Source organism: Cheilinus undulatus, linkage group 6 (genome assembly GCF_018320785.1).
Source record: "Cheilinus undulatus linkage group 6, ASM1832078v1, whole genome shotgun sequence".
Taxonomy (NCBI): Eukaryota; Metazoa; Chordata; class Actinopteri; order Labriformes; family Labridae; genus Cheilinus; species Cheilinus undulatus.
In genome coordinates, this window is record NC_054870.1 from 44,738,389 (window position 1) to 44,755,200 (window position 16,812).

Consider the following 16,812-nt stretch of genomic DNA (forward strand, 5'->3'; position numbering starts at 1 on the left):
TTCAGTGCAGCAGAACATTTTTGTATTCTTCCCCAGAACTGTGTTTTACAACAATCCTGTCTCTGAGCTCTGTAGGCAGTTCCTTTGGCCTCATGGCTTGGTTTTTGCTCTGATATGTATTGTTAGATGGGAGGCCTTCCATAGAGAGGTGTGTCCCTTTTCAAATCATGCCCAATCAGGTGGACTCCAATCAAGGTGTAGAAACTAGGGATACACAATAATTATTGGTACCAATAAATTATCGGACAATATTGCATATGTTTTACGTATTTTTATTATCCCACTAATAGAATTTTAACCGACAAAATCTACCAATAATAGAGGCGTTTGTTTTATTTCTCACAAGACTACACATTCCGAAACAGTAGGTGACGCCGTGGTACTTGACACACTGTTAAGCACCAGAGAAGAAGAGGAAGCAGCTACAGTGCTAGGAGGCTAATAACATGGTGGTACTGGTGGAGTTATTCAGTGTTTAAGGGGAGGATAGCACTACAGTGTTTGTAGAATTTGCCCCGCAAAGATCCCGAAGAGTGGAAAGAAGTCCTCGAGTTTTACCACAACGGATCTTATAAGTCATCATCCTAACGATGAGAAAACAAGGCAGCAGTAGCCTCAGCCAAGGCTGCGGGCATTTTGACCAAGCCAGAGGATAATATCAGGCAGAGTGCTAATTCAGCAGGCATTGGAAACTACAGAAAGTTTGCCAGAGCCAAAAGACGCAACGCTAATAATGACAAATTAAGCCTCCAAGTCTCCTGATCCACCGCTAATTTCATAGATGTATCCCTGCCTGCTCTATTTGATGTGGTTTCATTCATGTTTTTTAATGTAAATATGAGTGATTTCAGTTAGAATTAGTTATAAATATCTTTGCTCAATACATAATAACCCCTTCTTTTCTCTAAGATGTGCATTCATAGATCAAATAAACGTCTTTTTTAAAATAAACAATCGAAAGAAGTTTATCGGTTCTTATCAGTCAACAGCCATCAGGAGTAGCAAATTATCAATTATCATATCAGTTAAAAAATTTTACTTTTTGTGCATCACTAGTAGAAACATCTCAGCAAAGATCAAGAAAAATGGGAGGCACCTGAGCTAAATTTCAAGTGTTTTTGTAAAGGGTTCTCATCTCTGTGAAGTGTCTTGAGTTAACTTTGGTTATGAAATGGCACTATACAAACAAAGACTGTTTGATTGATTGAGCTGCCCTGCCCTACATCCAGATAGCAACACAGTTTTATACAGTATATACATAGTTTATTTATACTTGCTGAGATACTTTCTAAGCTTCTCTAGACTTTAAAACAATACACTGAATGGATCAAATAGTTATGATATAAAGGCTCATAAAAAGTACTTTGAGCACTCAAAAACACAAACTCAAATTGTAGGTATATACTTCAGGGTTTGAATGACTAATGCAGTTGGTGCATGAAGTGCAGCTTTGAAATCATCAGAAACTGCAGAAATACAAAACCTGTGGGCAACTGCACCCATTGAAAGAATGTCTTTTTAAAGTGCTTGTCTGTCAGGCTGCACCACACTCTATACACCCAAACACAGAACACTCCTGTTTCCAACTCTGACTCACATTTCCACCATCTACCTTCTGCAAAACTCACCTTTTTGGAGTTTCAGTTGTTTTTCTATTTTTGCTGGGCTAATGTTTCAGCTTGAACACAATATAGCCTACCTTAATCTTGAAGAAAAAGGTCTATCTATGGGGAATATTTTGATCATGTTGTCACGCTATAAGGAAAATAATCTAAATCTGTAAATTACACTTAAATCCATCACAATAATCAAAAGATAGGGTCAAGGTTTATATAAACGAAGATTAACTTTTAAGAGCCATACGTGCTTTTCCAGAATGAATACATAAAAAACTTTAGAGAGCATCCTCTTGGCTGCTCTTGTCTTTACTGTATATTATCTAATTTTCCAATCTTGCTTTAAGTCAAAACTGCAAATGTGCAAAAAAAACATTTTTATTCTTACCTTATGAGAAACTGTCACTCGCTCTTAAATTCCGTGATTGATGCACAGTATAGCAGCGATCAGGAACATAAATCAACTATTTCCACAGTAGGGGTGTTGGACTGGGATGAGCAAAAAGGGCTGTGTACAAAGATACTGGAGTCAGTAGCCACTGATATATGGAGGGGCTATTAAAGTGTCTACACATGCTGACATAGGGCCAAGAACTTTGTGCAATGACCCTGTTAGTATGAAGACACATGAATACAATTTTAGGATTTTTATTATAAAGAACAGATGTTTAAAGACAGCTCAGACTCAGTTTAAATATAACTATCAAATGAATGGCCTTTTTTACAAATATTTGTTACCACTTTTTTTTCAGTCATACAGGTGATGTACTCTTTGGTAACCTTGAAGTAGAAACCTTCCTGAAGTTCAGTTTGGATGCATATTTACATGAAGAATGTAGTTTTATTTGAACAAAAATATATTAACAAAAAAATCTACCATGTTTTCCTCCTTAATATTTGATAAACTGTCCAAATAGACTCTTTCTTTTCTTCTACTGGCGATTCCTCAACCTCCGCGGCGCCGGCTGAGGTGGCACACTGGGGGGTTCCAGCTGAGCACACCCTGTGGTGAGACAAACACCTGGAGGTCCTCTGAGACCCGGGTGTCCCCTGAGTCCAGGTCGGCCAACGTGTCCCCTCTCACCCTGCTTTCCTGGCTGCCCGTTGAAGGCTCTGCCCTGACGTCCGCGCTGACCTGTGATCAGACAGACATCATTTAGTTTTTGTCATTTATCTGTCCCCTCAATGAACTAAGTCAGAGAGTTTTTACTGTCTCAAAGATCTGCACCATGTTGCACCAGCCCTGGGTAAGTTCAAATGTAGTCTGGGGCTTAAGTCACAATTAAAACTTTACACCTAGTCCTATCTACAATTGGTTGTCAAGATGTATAGCTTTGAAAGGTAGATAACTTGGAAGATGATAAGGAGTAAAGGGTTTTATTGGCTGTACTTCCCTTGATATATATGTTCTTTAAATGTATGATGCTCTGCTTTTGTTTTGCATGAGTAGAAGTCATTTCATCTGTCCAGCAATAACCTAATGTTGAATTATTTCATGTTTTTGTTGACAATTCACCACTTTTACACTGGCTGTAGATTTAGGGTTAGTTTTGTCAGGAGCACTTTGTCAACAAACAGATGATTTGCAGTTATAAATTTCTCTCTTTAGTATCAGTGACTGATTTTGCACTTATTGCCATTGTTTATCTTTGGCAGCGTGACTGTTCTGGTATCCCCTGCCCTTCCGCAAGCCTACATGGAAAGCAGCAAGCAGGAACAGCACATGTTCCTGCCCTTCCTGTGCCTACATTGAAAGTCTGAGCTTAGAGACGCATCTAAAAAATCCAGAGAAAACAAGCATCAATGACAACAGAATGACACTGATTAAGTCAGAAGCACAATAAAAGAGGAGCTGGGGTCGAGGAGGGTTGCAAAACAGCAGCTTGCAGAGGGAGCAGCAAAGACAAGGCAGGCCAGTAGCATGATTAGAATTTAATCAGCTGACTGTCAGCTGATGAGGGCTTGTGTGAGATCAGCAAATCTCAATTATATGGCAACGCTTGACTGTGGCCTAAGCTATATGCTCAGTTTTCAGTTATCAGCTGATTGTATATGCTTTGCCATATTTTCATACACTTTCTAGCTGTCTGAGGATCAGTGGCAGTAAACACAGCTGTTTCTCAAAGCCAAGGAAGGACCCTGAAACAGACATTGTTTTAAAGGATACTATGTCATCGGAGGACTGTTCCAGTGTCAGGGATCATCAAAATTTGTCCAAGGACAAAGTCCTTCAAACAGAGAATTTCAAGGATGCACGTAGGAATTCTGTGCTTGCAGGAATTACAGACGATCCAGTGCTTCCCTTCTCTTCCAAAAAACAAAAAAAACAAAATGCAAAATCAGGAGGAAGCTGGGGTCCTTGACAGCTTAATACACTTTTTAATTTAAGTATTATTTCCACCATACATACAGTATGTTATCATCATAATTCTATGGCACCAAAGTAAAGCTAATATGATGAATGATTATATAAATATAGATAATAATTTATGAAGATATAAATTGTAGACAGCGCTGGGTAAAAGTTGCACAGCACAGTTGTTAGTATCACCTCCATCCTGATCTCTCCATTTCAGTGAGGCTATCATGGACACTGGCTAACCTGCTCCAGATGTCTGTTTAACTGTTGTCAAGGAGGACTCAACTCTGAGGGATCCTACCTACAGAGGAAGGATCCTTGACTTCGAGAAAAACCAAAAATTTACTTTCATTTGTTAGTCTCTTGAAAGGCACTATAAAGCCAGATTTATGCTTCCGCATGAGAGCTATGATGTGGCGTACTGTAGGTCTGAATAGCCCCGAACTTTACACAGAGGCGTACACATATAGCTGATGTGCACAATGCAAATATATATATAATGCGTGTTGAAACAGTGTTAGCCCTGTGATTGGTCTGCTGACAGTCAGTAATGTCTGCTGATATTATGTATGTACTCTCGCATGAGATAAATGGCTGCAGATGGTGATACAACAGGTCAAGTCTAATATCAGATGTACATTTCCTCATCTTTGACTCTCAGTGGCTGAATGAGTACAGAAAGTTCCTCATCCTCTGCGTCAGCTGATTCAGCAGCCGTACTTTCTATCTCCTCTGATGGTTCCTCTCTTTTTGCAGTAACTGCAGTGTAATCAAATGCTGTTCAGTATTTAGCCGCCACAACTCCAACATAGTATGCTTGGTTTTGGTCAACTGAAGTCAAAACTTCAGGTCTGCAACAATACTTAGGTAAATTTGGACTTTACACTCTACTAGTTAAAATGAACCTCATGTCTCAGTGATGCAGCTAAACAATGACTCAACTTAAGTCAGAAGCTAATTAGTTTCTACGTCAGGTTTAGTGTGGACTTTGCTCTATAATTTATGACACAACTGATGCAACAGAGTTTTTACACTGAAATATTTCCTTTCTGGCAAACGTCAGACTCCTCTAACAGTGACACATTGCCTCTTCCTGTGTTGGGAATTTAGGCAGAGACCCAGCTTATATCAGTTCTTAAAATTATGATGCAGCAGGTCCAGGTGTGGTCATCAATTACTGTAATGCCTCATTTTAAGTCATCAAACATCATTAGGTATTAAAGATGAACTTACCCTGTGGTCCTTGGTCTCCAGGGTGGCCAGGTAGACCGTATCCTTTGGCTCCTTTATCACCCTGCTCTCCTTTGTCACCTGCAAACACATACACTTACTTGCATATTTCTTTCAGCAAGAACGTCAGAAAATTCATTTCCTCCAGGACTCATGAACATGTCATACATGTTGATTAAAGACCATATGTGTTGGTGACATCATTATTAAAAGATGTTTAAAACACCTTGTAAATACTCCTCGATTTTACTGGCTTGGTACAGGAATGTAGCGTTACTGTGACATCATGCTTGGGCCCCCAGCCATAAATCAGAGCTCAGGATGTAAAGGCTGGCCTACAAGTTAAATGTGGCTTTACAGGATTTCATTCAGCAGTTTTATTCAGTGAGTGAAATCCATCATGAAAATAAGTTTAGCGTGATCATTCTTGTGGCGGGAACATTTACTCAAGAACTGAGCAAAAGTGTAACTTAAAAGTACCTGGAATTTATATTCCTGAGGAAAAAAATCGCTTTATTTCACTACATTTATTTCACTAACTAGCTTGAAGAATAAGTAGTCCAAAAACCTTGATGAGCTCATAAAATATGAATATCCTTCACCAATAAAGCTACACAAAGGTAGGTAAAGACTTTAAAGTAGCTTGATAGCCAGCAAGCAGAATCAAACAAATGAGATTGCATTGATATTATGAATGGATATGTAAAGTTTATTTTAATACTAAAGCATCCATTGCTTTGGCATTTCATAGCCTAATAGAACACTTGCAGAAGGGTATTCTAAATGTTTAAGTATTTTAATGACATTAATGATTTTCAATTTTACATTTGACACCAGCTACTTTTTGCATTTTTTAATCTATTAATTATTTGGTAGCGATTTATTTTATTCATTAATTTTGTTAAGATTTATTTTTGGGCCTTTTCATGCCTTTAATTGATAGAGGAAGACAGTGGATAGACTCGGAAACAGGGGAGAGAGTGGGGAAAGAGTGGTAAAGGGCCACAGGCCGGATTCGAACCCGGGCCACGTGCGTACATGGGTAGCGCCTTAAACCACTCGACCATCTGCACTCCAGTAGCAATTTCTTTTGGTGGGTTCTATTTACCTAGTGTAGCAACAAGTGTTATTATTAAGCAAGTTCTCGAGAATAAGGTGGTAATTGTGTTGTAATAAGTTGGCATTTTATCAAGTAATAACTTTGTAATATTGGAACCCTAACTCTTGTAATATTGTGGGAATTCTCTGGTAAAAAGGTGGTATTTATCCAAACCCTAACCTTCTAACCTTAACCCTCACAATATTGTGGCTGTTCTTTGGTAAATAGGTGGTATTTATCCAAACCCTAACCCTCTTACTCTTATCCTAACCCTTGTAATACTGTGGCACATTTCTGGTAAATACGCGGCATTTACCCTAAACCTGACCCTCATAATGCTGTAGCATTCTCCGGTTACTAGGTTGTATATTACCCTTACCCTAACCCTCTAACTCTAACCCTCTTGATACCGTGGCAATTCTCTGGTAATTAGGTGGTATTTTACTAAGTAATTTCTTAGAAATAAGATGTTAATTGCTATATGTTCTACATATATGTTTTGATAATTCCTTGTTAATTTCTTTATTTTGGCAATTTGCATTGGCCAAGTACAAGCAGATGAAAGCCACTATGTCTTCGCATGTATTTTTTTTTTCTATGAGAGTAAACTGATCAAGTAAATATGTTATATACTGTATGTATACACACATCAGCCATAATATTAAGACCATTTATGGAAACGAAAGCTTTTAATGTGGTTCTTTGCTCCTTTTTCAATGGAGAAAGGCTGTCTGATAAAAGATCTGACTAAAAGTGTTGCTACAGCTACATCTGGGCTAATGGCTTCACCAGTTGCAAACCACTTCAAACTTATGCCAGAGCAGGCTGGGAGACAAGCGAAAACATCTCTTCCATCATGAAAAGCTTATTTGCTCTTTTTTTTAAGTAAAGAAATGTTATCAAGCTTGGATAAAATTGTCACTATACTTCAACTACATCCAAGCTAATCACTACACTGGTGGCAGCCTTTGCTACCTGCTTCGAGTGCAACTAAACCTTGCCCCCAGCTGCCTCATTTTCCTCAAATGACACTGATTTGTTAGGTCCATTCTTAGAACAGGCACAATCGTTTCAGACAAAAGCTTTGCAAGATGGATCTGCGTGATGATATATGGAATCTGGCCAACTCATCTGCTTTGCAAGGTTTTCCGCATAACTTGTATCTAACAAAAGCTGAGCCCCTTCAGGACCCTGGAAAAGAAATTGCTCTTACATTGCTGTCAAAAACTGATATAAATTTCGAAGTTCATTGATAATAACCCAACAGAAAAGGCCTTGTAAATTGGTTCTTAGGGAAAGACTTCTGTATAAACTATCCATTATGTGTGTTACTAGTTTTTAGGTATGTCCAAATATAATTTTGATGAGTAAGAGCAGACAAGCCTTGTACCCCCTTAAGCTCTTTGCTGCCCCCTTAGGGTGGCCTGGCCCCAACACTGGAAACCAGTGTGCTTGAGTGTGTTATATGGGAGGTATTTCTCACCCTTAATGTGTAAATGGAGTGGGTAAAAGATTAGAGAAGAGGCACTATACATGCTCAAGTCCATTTAAATTGCATAGGGAGTCATTATGTGATTGCTGATTGGAGTAGTCCAAATAATTGTGTTGCTGGATAAATTAAAAACCATCTCATTGCTTACAAATTGCTTTTTTTCCCCATGAAAATTAAAAAATCAGCTAATCTGAATGCTATTTCTACCACTGGTTCCTCCTAAAACAAGCACCAGTGAGTTACAATGTTGTTGTTACAAAGGCCTATAATTTGTATTCATAAATATGATCTGTCAGGTTTGTTTTTCGCACCTGTTTCTCCTTGTCGGCCTGGGTCTCCAGCCTCGCCGTAGAATCCCTGAAGTCCCACTTCTCCTTCAGCACCATCAATACCGGGCTCGCCCTGACAACATCATTGATAGGAAAACACATAGTTAGTCTTTCTTGTTTTTAATCCCTGAATGTTGTGCTCTTTTCAAGTCATAAATTAATGTTGCTTTCACCTTTTCTGCACAGAAACTGAACAGATTTACTATGCTGGTCATGTTACACTTGGTCATGAAAACATTGTACAGCATTGGTACATCACTGTTTTTGATTTGGCACTGAATGCAACAACATGAAGCATACCATCCATAATCTAATAGAGTGAAACATTTTAATATAGTCATGGTTTCAAGAGCATTTATCAGCCTGAAAGTCATTGTGATTGAAGAAGTTGTGGAACAAGTATTGGTGTTTCAATGTACAATAATGTGGAAAAGGCTTTCCAGTCCAAGGACAGCCTTGTTTTGCTCCAAAACCCCTTCAGCTCAGACCAAGTGTCTAGTCTGTGACTCCTTATTTGTCCTCATGGAGACGTGGAAAATCGTAATGTTTTCATTGCAACTTTTTCTGCCAAATACTTCAGTCCAGTCCAGACCCTCGCAATGTGTTTGCATTTTAGGCGACCAGGCAGCCAAAGAACGAACAATGTATGGAGCGTATACTGCACTCTGGCAGTGTTTGTTAGCTAAAGCTCTACAAGACCTAAAAAGCACCTAGAGCAATTATTTCATAAAATCTTTACAGGCTTTTTCTGCTGAAGCAATGAACATTCAAACTATGTAGCACTCACAGGAAGTCCGGGGGGTCCTTTCTGTCCAGGGGGACCAGGTGCACCCATGGGTACGTCCCCATAAAGAGGACAAACAGCAGCACAAGTCCTCTTCACTGAGTTGGCAAAGGTGGACATCTGCTCCAGGACCACTTTCTTACAAACCTCAATCACGTGTTGAGCGGGGAGAGTCGGGCCCTGTGTAAGAAAATCATTACCACATCCATCACTGGAAGTGACCCAACTGTGGGACATGTACTATGGAACATTACAAACACGGTACGCTGAAGCAAAGGCTGCCTCTCAGAGACGCAGTGAACAAATGAGCCAACAATATTTCCTGAGGCTCATTATGGATTTATAGCCGCACTAAATGAAACCCTGCTGTGAGTCACTCTCAGCTATGGACTGATGTCTAACTCTTTAAATGTTCTTCACACCAAAGCTGTCAGCAAACTCTGTATGTTTGTCAGTCACTTTAATGATTGCTCAGCTGTCTCTGCACCATCATTAGCAGATAGATGAGGTGGCAAATACAGTAGAGACTATTACACTGTTAACTTATACTGTACTGTAGCACTAAAATTTGCAGTATCAGCCAAAAAAACTCAGAGGCTGGTATTCTACTTACTGGTGGACCTGGAGGCCCTTGAAAGCCATCTGGTCCTCCTTCACCTCGAACTCCTTTGACACCAACAGAACCTGAACGTCCAGGTGGGCCCGCCGGCCCGCGCTTCCCCCGTCCTCCCTGGGGACCCTGCTCGCCCCTGTCTCCTACCTACAGAGCAGGTTAACAGCATGAGCAGAAGTGCAGGAAAGACAGAGCCAATTCATCCAACAGAATACAACAAAGAAAAAATAGTTTTCCTCAAACAAAGTTCAAAGAAATGGCTGTTACTATGTCACATAAAAATTTATGACAGTAGGTATTCAGGTAAAAACTAGCTAGTAATACACTCATTTAAGGTGCATATTAGCAAAAATTCAAGTAGAGTTTAAACATTCATACCAAAGACCTGTAATTGAATAATCATTCTTAAATAATCAAGTTATCAGGTTTATGCAATCATACATAAATCTTGATTTCTGAGTGCAGCAGAGAAATGTGCAGTATTCATTTTAGTGTGCTTGTGGGTGGTACTGCACTCATTCCATGTACAGATGCTGAACAGAAGTTTGGAGTTTCATTTGGAGGATTGATATCAGATTTTCAGACTGTTTCATAAACAGAAAATATGAAAGATGAACACAGCCTCTGAATGGAAAGTGTGGCAGAATATGTAAAACAAGGGAACATACACTTTCAGAGCTGCTCTTCCTTCATAATGCATTGTGTGATTTAACAAGCAGATGGGTGCCGGATCCAAAAATGAACAATCATAAAGAGGCAGAAAGGTCTGCAAACCAGTAAACTCTCATTGAAGGATTTACTTAGCAACAAGTGATGTTTTGAGCCAACATGTCCAGAGGCGTGACAAGTAGGGATAAGAACTGAAAAAGAGATTTGACTGGAGTGCTCCTGAGTCCCTCAAACCAACGGTGCACATTGAAGGAAAAACCTAATTAAAAGGGTTGTAAAACTTAAAAAAGGAAGAAATGAAAATTATGTGCAACCGAGCTTTGTGCAATTACATCAGCACTCTAAATATATATATATTTCTATAGCATTTTTTAACCTTTTTTCAGTCCAGGCACCCTTTAAAAATCTGGAAGATTTCAGGTCATGCCAGACAAAATGCACTGACAAAAAAAAAGCTAAAATTCTACATTTCAATGACTGCTGAAGGATTCATCAGTGATAAAATTAAGAAAATTAATCTCTTAAAAAGTCTTTTAAAACAATTGAAAATCTTTATTTTACAGCATGGTGGTGTCTACCCTAAAGACACACTTTGATGCATTTTGGCACCCCTGCTGAACCAGTGTAAGCCTTTTCTTTAGTTAACTTCAATGCTGATGTGATTTCAGGAGAAGGGCATTCGAAACAATTCTGATAAACTACACTGCAATACTAAACAATCTGCATATTCATTAAAGGCACCCCTGCCAATGCCAAAGGGCACCCCAGGGTGCTTGAGAATGGCTGTATTAATGTACTGTTTATGTTGTTTGATTTCTGCATGTTTTCTTATTTTAAGTATTTTTATTGTCATTATATACATGCTTGATGTACACTTTGCATGTACCATCAACCTGCTTGGGGCTACCAATGGAAAAATTATCCTATGGCTACAATCTGGCACATTTAGGTGTCCATGTTATCAATGTGCATTGTCTCCTACAATTAAAAAAAAAACATTGGCAAAAATAATCCAAGCCCAGGCACTCGGGATTGTTTGAAAAATGTAAAAGGCCTTTAATTCTCTTTGTCTCAGTGTCTCGAAACGTAGTCCTTCAGTTTTTTCAAACCACCTTGAGTGTGTGGACCTGGATTATTTTTGTCAGGATGAGAATTTTTGATTTTTATTGATACTGAAACTCCTTAAACATCCTCATAGATACCTCTACTGTAGATCAGTTTATCTGTTTTATCTATATCTGTACCTATTATATCAGTGTTTTTCAACCCATTTTCCTTGCAGCACCCCTACTTGTATCTAAGAAAAGCTGAGCCCCCCCAAAGACCCAGAGGAATTAGAAAAGAGCATTTCTGTCACATATCAGCTTCGAGTTTAACAGTTGCATTGATAAAACCCAAAGAAAATAAGTCTACACATGTATTTCTCACCAAACGACATTTGCTTATACTATTCAATACATGTTTTATCCTGATTATAGTTAACATGAACAAATATAATTTTGACACCCCCAGAGCAGAAAAATAGTAAAATAGATTTCATCTTAAAAAAATGTTATTTATGTAAGTTTCTTGCCAAAATTTCAATGCTCTTTTCTTGAAGTTTCCTTTGAACAAATTACACTGATGTTTTATTGACCTTTACAAAAGAGTCATATTTCCAACTTGAACTTAATCAGATATAATGTTATGTTATCTTATCTCATTTAAATAATTAACTAGCTATAATCCTGTTTTATAAAAGTCTGTATATGTATTTCTTTACTAGGACAAAGGAACTTTGTGTCCTAAAATCAAATAAATATTTAGGGCTGGATCCTGTAAAAAGATCCCAGAAGGGCCAGAGAAGTGTTGCATGACATATGTGTAATAACTTTTACAACTTTTAACAATTGATCCATTTAGAATTTTCACAGTCTCTTCATCTCCATTCACTGATCAACTGTTCTCTGCATCTACTTTTGGTATTATTTTAATAGAAAGAGAAATTAAGCCAATAAGCCAAGGGAGCAGCTGGTCAGGCCGTAGTTAGCCTCTGTTTTAAAGCATTAGTGGTGAACTCAAAGGGCCACTAAAAGTGACCTCAGGGGTCTGACCCGGCCCCAGGGCCTCAGGTTGAATAGCCTGATTATAGTATATTGTGGTTCGCATATTAGTTGCTTCATACTGCGTTGGCATGTGTTGTTATCAACAGTCACCAGCCTTTGTTTGCAGGCTTGGTAGATTTCTATGGTAACCATGGTCCCAAAAAATTAAAGATGTTGCTGTGACACTCAAGGATTGTGGGTATTCCAGTAGTTTTGGGTGAGATCATGAATAACCTATGTTTTTCTTGACTAAAAGTTAAGTCTTAGTAACTTTTTCCTCCACAGGAGTGTATACCATTGTTTCTCATTCAGGTTGATCGTGGTAAGTCTAACTTGGATACTTTTGATAATATGGCTGATATTCAAATTCACTATGGAGAAAATGAAATGGATTTTTACTTCTGGAACCACACCGTTGAGCCCTAACAGAGCATTTTTCAAGTCAGCAGTTGACAGTGCTGCATTTTATTTGACTTGAAATGTTGATGTGCTTGATACCTGTTAACTAGCAACACAATTTTACTTAAAAACTTGGTTAGGTGATTATTTTACATATAACAGCATATTACAAACCCCATCAGGCTGGATAGCAGTACAGATTAACTCAAATATTACTGATTTGGGGGATTTGAAAAATACAGAAATGGGTCCTTATGGCACTTGATGTCTATATTGCCCATAATTTCTTTTAATGGCTTCATATTCTAAGAACTGTAACTGCTGCCATGGGGAAGATGATGGGCAACACTATTTCTACCAGCCCATTGAAACAGCTTATTTAATATTTTTACAGCAAATATCACAAGAGATGGTAAGATGATTATTTTTTGATCTAGATCACACCACTTCTGCAAAGATCTGCAAAGAGATAACTAATGTGGTGCTGGTAATGGTGACAGGCAGCAGCGTGTGTGGTACTGCTGGCTGTAAGACAAATTTCCCCCGGGGATAATGAAGATTTTCTTAATCTTTGACCTTGATGAAACTTAATATGTTGTCCACAGAGGGTACAAAAATAGAATCTTCAGGAGAAAACAATAAAAACAAATAAAAAGTCTCTGCTCACTTTTCCTTTTGGTCCCTTGACTCCTTGTCCTCCCTTTAAAAAGAGCAAATTCACATTAAGATAAACACAAATAGGATGTACCAATGAGCAAGTGGATGAAAAATCCAAGGCTGTACCTGTGCACCTTTGACTCCTTTAATTCCCTGGATTCCTGTGTCACCCTGCACAAGGCAAATGAGAAATAAACAGTGTTCACTGGATTGCAGATATTTAATATAGAAGAATTTCATTAGCTTACACTACATCTACAGATCTTGGATTGTGGGATTCCTTTTTGAATGGTGTTTTTAATCAGTGATTTTCTGTCATTTCTACTGTGTAATGGATGTTGATATAGTTACCTTGGACCCTTGTTTTCCAGGCACACCCACATGTCCCTGTGAATACATGACATGTTTTAATGGCTTGAAGTAAATGAACTTTGGAGAAGGTCAGAAAATTCATCTGGAGCACTTACAGTTGGTCCCGGTGGGCCGATAAATCCGGGTCTTCCTGGTTTCCCTGCAGAACCCTTGTAACCTCTTGGGCCCTCGAGAATAAAACATTCATTAAACCCACCTAAAGGACTGCTTTATACTCTGTCATTATTCTTTAGAATGGCAAACTACTTTACGCTGAACATGCATTATGTTCTCATCTTCAGTGACTCAAAAAGTGACTTACAGTTTGGCCTTGGAGACCCATTTCTCCTGCTGGCCCCAGGGTGCCTTTCTCTCCCTGTAAAACAGACCAACCACAACAAATAAATCAGACCCAAAACAAGTTAATTGCACATTAATACTCAAATCCAAACAAGATCAGTCAGGAACCTTTGTGCCACTTTTTCCAAGTTTCCCACTGGGACCTTGTGGTCCTTGATAAGCCTGCAAGGAAAACATAACTTTTATTAAAAAACAAGTGTGCTCTTTCTAAATTCATGAGGATTTCTTTATCAGCTGAGAATAATACCTCTATTCCCAGATCACCATCTCTTCCGGGTATGCCCGGATCTCCAATAATGCCCTGGGAAAAGTAGGCATGAGTTTAAAAAAAGATAAAAAATTATCAAATTATTCCAGGAGTTTATTTGTCTGCTCAGGTTAGAGGTTGTCAGTGTGAATCACCTTTGGTCCTATGGTGCCAGCTCTGCCCACAGGTCCTGGGACCCCCTAGAGTTTAGACAAAAAACAGCAATCAAAATTCACAAAGATGATTATTTTCAGTTATTTTGCAATCAAAATTTAAATTTTTTTGTATTAAAATGGTAAAACTGTGATACATACAGGCTGCCCTTTCTCTCCAGGAGCCCCCCTCTCTCCAGGATCCCCAACAATACCCTGTCAAATCATCACATTAAGCAACACAAGTTAAGATTTAACATCATATGGGACAGATTTTATTCAGAAAGAAACATGGAGATAAGGGAAGCTTTATTTTCTATAAAGTCAAGAGGGTTATCAATGTGGCTGAGGCTCTTGTTTCAATGACTCATCGGGTCATGTTGATTTATTTCAGGCCTTTAGATCTCAGCCAGAATTGTCCACACGAACTAATATTGTTTATGGAGACGGCACACAGGCCAAAAACAGAGCTCTGTCCCAGTTCCTTGCCACATTTAAAATGATTAACTGCCGTTATGTGTGGAAAAAGGATTTTTTTTTTAAGCTGAAGGAGATTAATTCCGTGTCATCATAGATTATTTAGCAGGAAATACCCCGACAGCTCACCTGTTTTCCTCCAGGTCCAGGACGCCCCTCTGCACCTGTAGTCCCTTTTTGTCCCTAGTGGGGTTGTCAAGAAAACAGAATTTCAGGTCAGATACAGGTGCTGTTACCATGGCAATGACAATAAAGTTCTAGTGATTAATATTGTGAACCTGTTTGTTTCCGATTTTCAAAAATTGCACATAAAGTCCTGCACACTCTGTACATTTACATGCTGTGATGGCTGTTTAGACTGGGTGTGTGGAGGCAGCATAACAGCTGCATCACAGCTTTTCATTTATTTCAGTGTGCATGTTAAGTCAGGGCTGCCAAACTGCCTGAGGACAGAAGATTCATGTATTTTCACTGCAAGCCATGCCTGTCTCTGGACCAAAATAGACAGGAAAGTGCTAAATAGAGAGCCATTTTAACCTTGTTTTAGCAGACAATTATGTACACATTGGTAGGATATGTCATAGGCAAGAAAAACAACATGATTACATCTGTGATTATTGCTTTTCATAGTAAAAGCCCAGTTTTAGGCATGTAGAGCATCATGGGGCCCAATGTGTCAAACCCACAACTGGATAGGGAGGTGAGGCTGGCCATAGTAAAGCTCAACACATATTGAATCACACGCGTTGCGCGGCAGTCAACATCAAGTCCAACAATATATCTTTTGTCAAGGCCTTTTCATCCCTGGTAATATGCTTTGACCACCAGCTGTTTCAGGCCCTTGGCACATCCACAGCACAACTAGGGGCTCACGGCAACCCTACTAACTTCCCAGACTCTACGCCGTACCTACTCACTAAATCCACTCCTTACTGTCCCCTAAAGGTGTGAACTTTGTTATCTTTTCAACAGATTAATATACAACAACATCCAGAGCATGACTGGGGTTGTGTCACCATATCTATGCCTTACTTAAGCCTTATTTTTTGGCCTCAAATGCCTCAAAGTTCTGCCCAGTAATGTATATGGAGAAACTCAACTCGTTTGTACAGAGCGCTTTAATTCTGAATTTTTCCTGGATTACTGAATTTTTCCTATTGGGAAATTCTTGGCCATGCATGCATTGAAGTAACATTTCAAGCTTGTACCTATACACCAGCCTGGCCTGTATCTAGACGGCTGCAGTCAGGGCTGTAACAGGGAAAGATGATCTGGCTCTATGCCAACTGGCAGCGTGATAACCCAAAATGTGAAACTGAGAGGTTTTTAAAGTGACTCTCTGTGATAATGCTGTGCACTGACTGTCTCTCTGGAACTACTCCAGGAAGATTCGACATGTACGTAGCTAACCTTCATCTAGATGTATTTGGATGTACAAAATGAAACCATTTATAATTACAATCTGATGTGCACCATGATTAAGTCTTCTCAGTAACATGTCCACCTTTCAGACCTATGAATAGTCAGGGCTGTGAAGGCAGGGTGATGCAGTCAGCACGCGCCACACATGCCTGCTATGAAAGCTGTGATGATGCAAGCCAGAGCTGACACACAGCCAACAGGCACCCAGTCTGAAAAGGCCATTAGAAGTTGATCTATTATGTTGTTAAATGTGGACTTTTAAAATCCAAAACATGTTATTCTGACTGAAATCATACCAAATCAATTTTTTTGAAGTTGGACTGTCACAACTAGCAACTAGGTATCAGTGACTCCTTCATATACGCACTTAATCAGACAAAAACTGGGCATTCTTCTATCAATAAAGCCATCCATTTACTTTGATGGACAAGGAAAGGTCCATTTAAATTGCTTATCCTGTTATGACTGTAGC

General features: G+C 39.0%; 1 protein-coding gene and 1 long non-coding RNA gene across 6 annotated transcripts in view; one reads left to right on the plus strand and one right to left on the minus strand.

Moving 5' to 3' along the window:
- LOC121510892 overlaps nucleotides 1-16,812 on the plus strand; it is a 123,875-nt gene that overhangs the window by 95,427 nt on the left and 11,636 nt on the right. The window contains exon 8 of one of the 5 annotated variants that reach the window (XR_005991999.1): nucleotides 13,703-13,783. The exons of the other annotated variants lie outside the window; for them this stretch is intronic. This is a non-coding gene — a long non-coding RNA (uncharacterized LOC121510892). Of the gene's footprint in view, nucleotides 1-13,702; nucleotides 13,784-16,812 lie in introns of those variants that run through there. 5 annotated transcript variants of the gene reach the window in all.
- Nucleotides 2,549-16,812, minus strand: part of zmp:0000000760 (collagen alpha-1(XXII) chain) — a 28,730-nt gene continuing 14,466 nt past the window's right edge. The window contains exons 12-26 of the mRNA XM_041789226.1: nucleotides 15,048-15,101; nucleotides 14,604-14,657; nucleotides 14,445-14,489; nucleotides 14,290-14,343; nucleotides 14,151-14,204; nucleotides 14,005-14,058; nucleotides 13,799-13,870; nucleotides 13,683-13,718; nucleotides 13,458-13,502; nucleotides 13,342-13,374; nucleotides 9,523-9,669; nucleotides 8,913-9,089; nucleotides 8,108-8,198; nucleotides 5,209-5,286; nucleotides 2,549-2,751 (exon numbers count right to left, since the gene is read on the minus strand). Coding sequence (XP_041645160.1) covers nucleotides 2,549-2,751; nucleotides 5,209-5,286; nucleotides 8,108-8,198; nucleotides 8,913-9,089; nucleotides 9,523-9,669; nucleotides 13,342-13,374; nucleotides 13,458-13,502; nucleotides 13,683-13,718; nucleotides 13,799-13,870; nucleotides 14,005-14,058; nucleotides 14,151-14,204; nucleotides 14,290-14,343; nucleotides 14,445-14,489; nucleotides 14,604-14,657; nucleotides 15,048-15,101 — 1,197 coding nt within the window. The remainder of the gene's footprint in view (nucleotides 2,752-5,208; nucleotides 5,287-8,107; nucleotides 8,199-8,912; nucleotides 9,090-9,522; nucleotides 9,670-13,341; nucleotides 13,375-13,457; nucleotides 13,503-13,682; nucleotides 13,719-13,798; nucleotides 13,871-14,004; nucleotides 14,059-14,150; nucleotides 14,205-14,289; nucleotides 14,344-14,444; nucleotides 14,490-14,603; nucleotides 14,658-15,047; nucleotides 15,102-16,812) is intronic.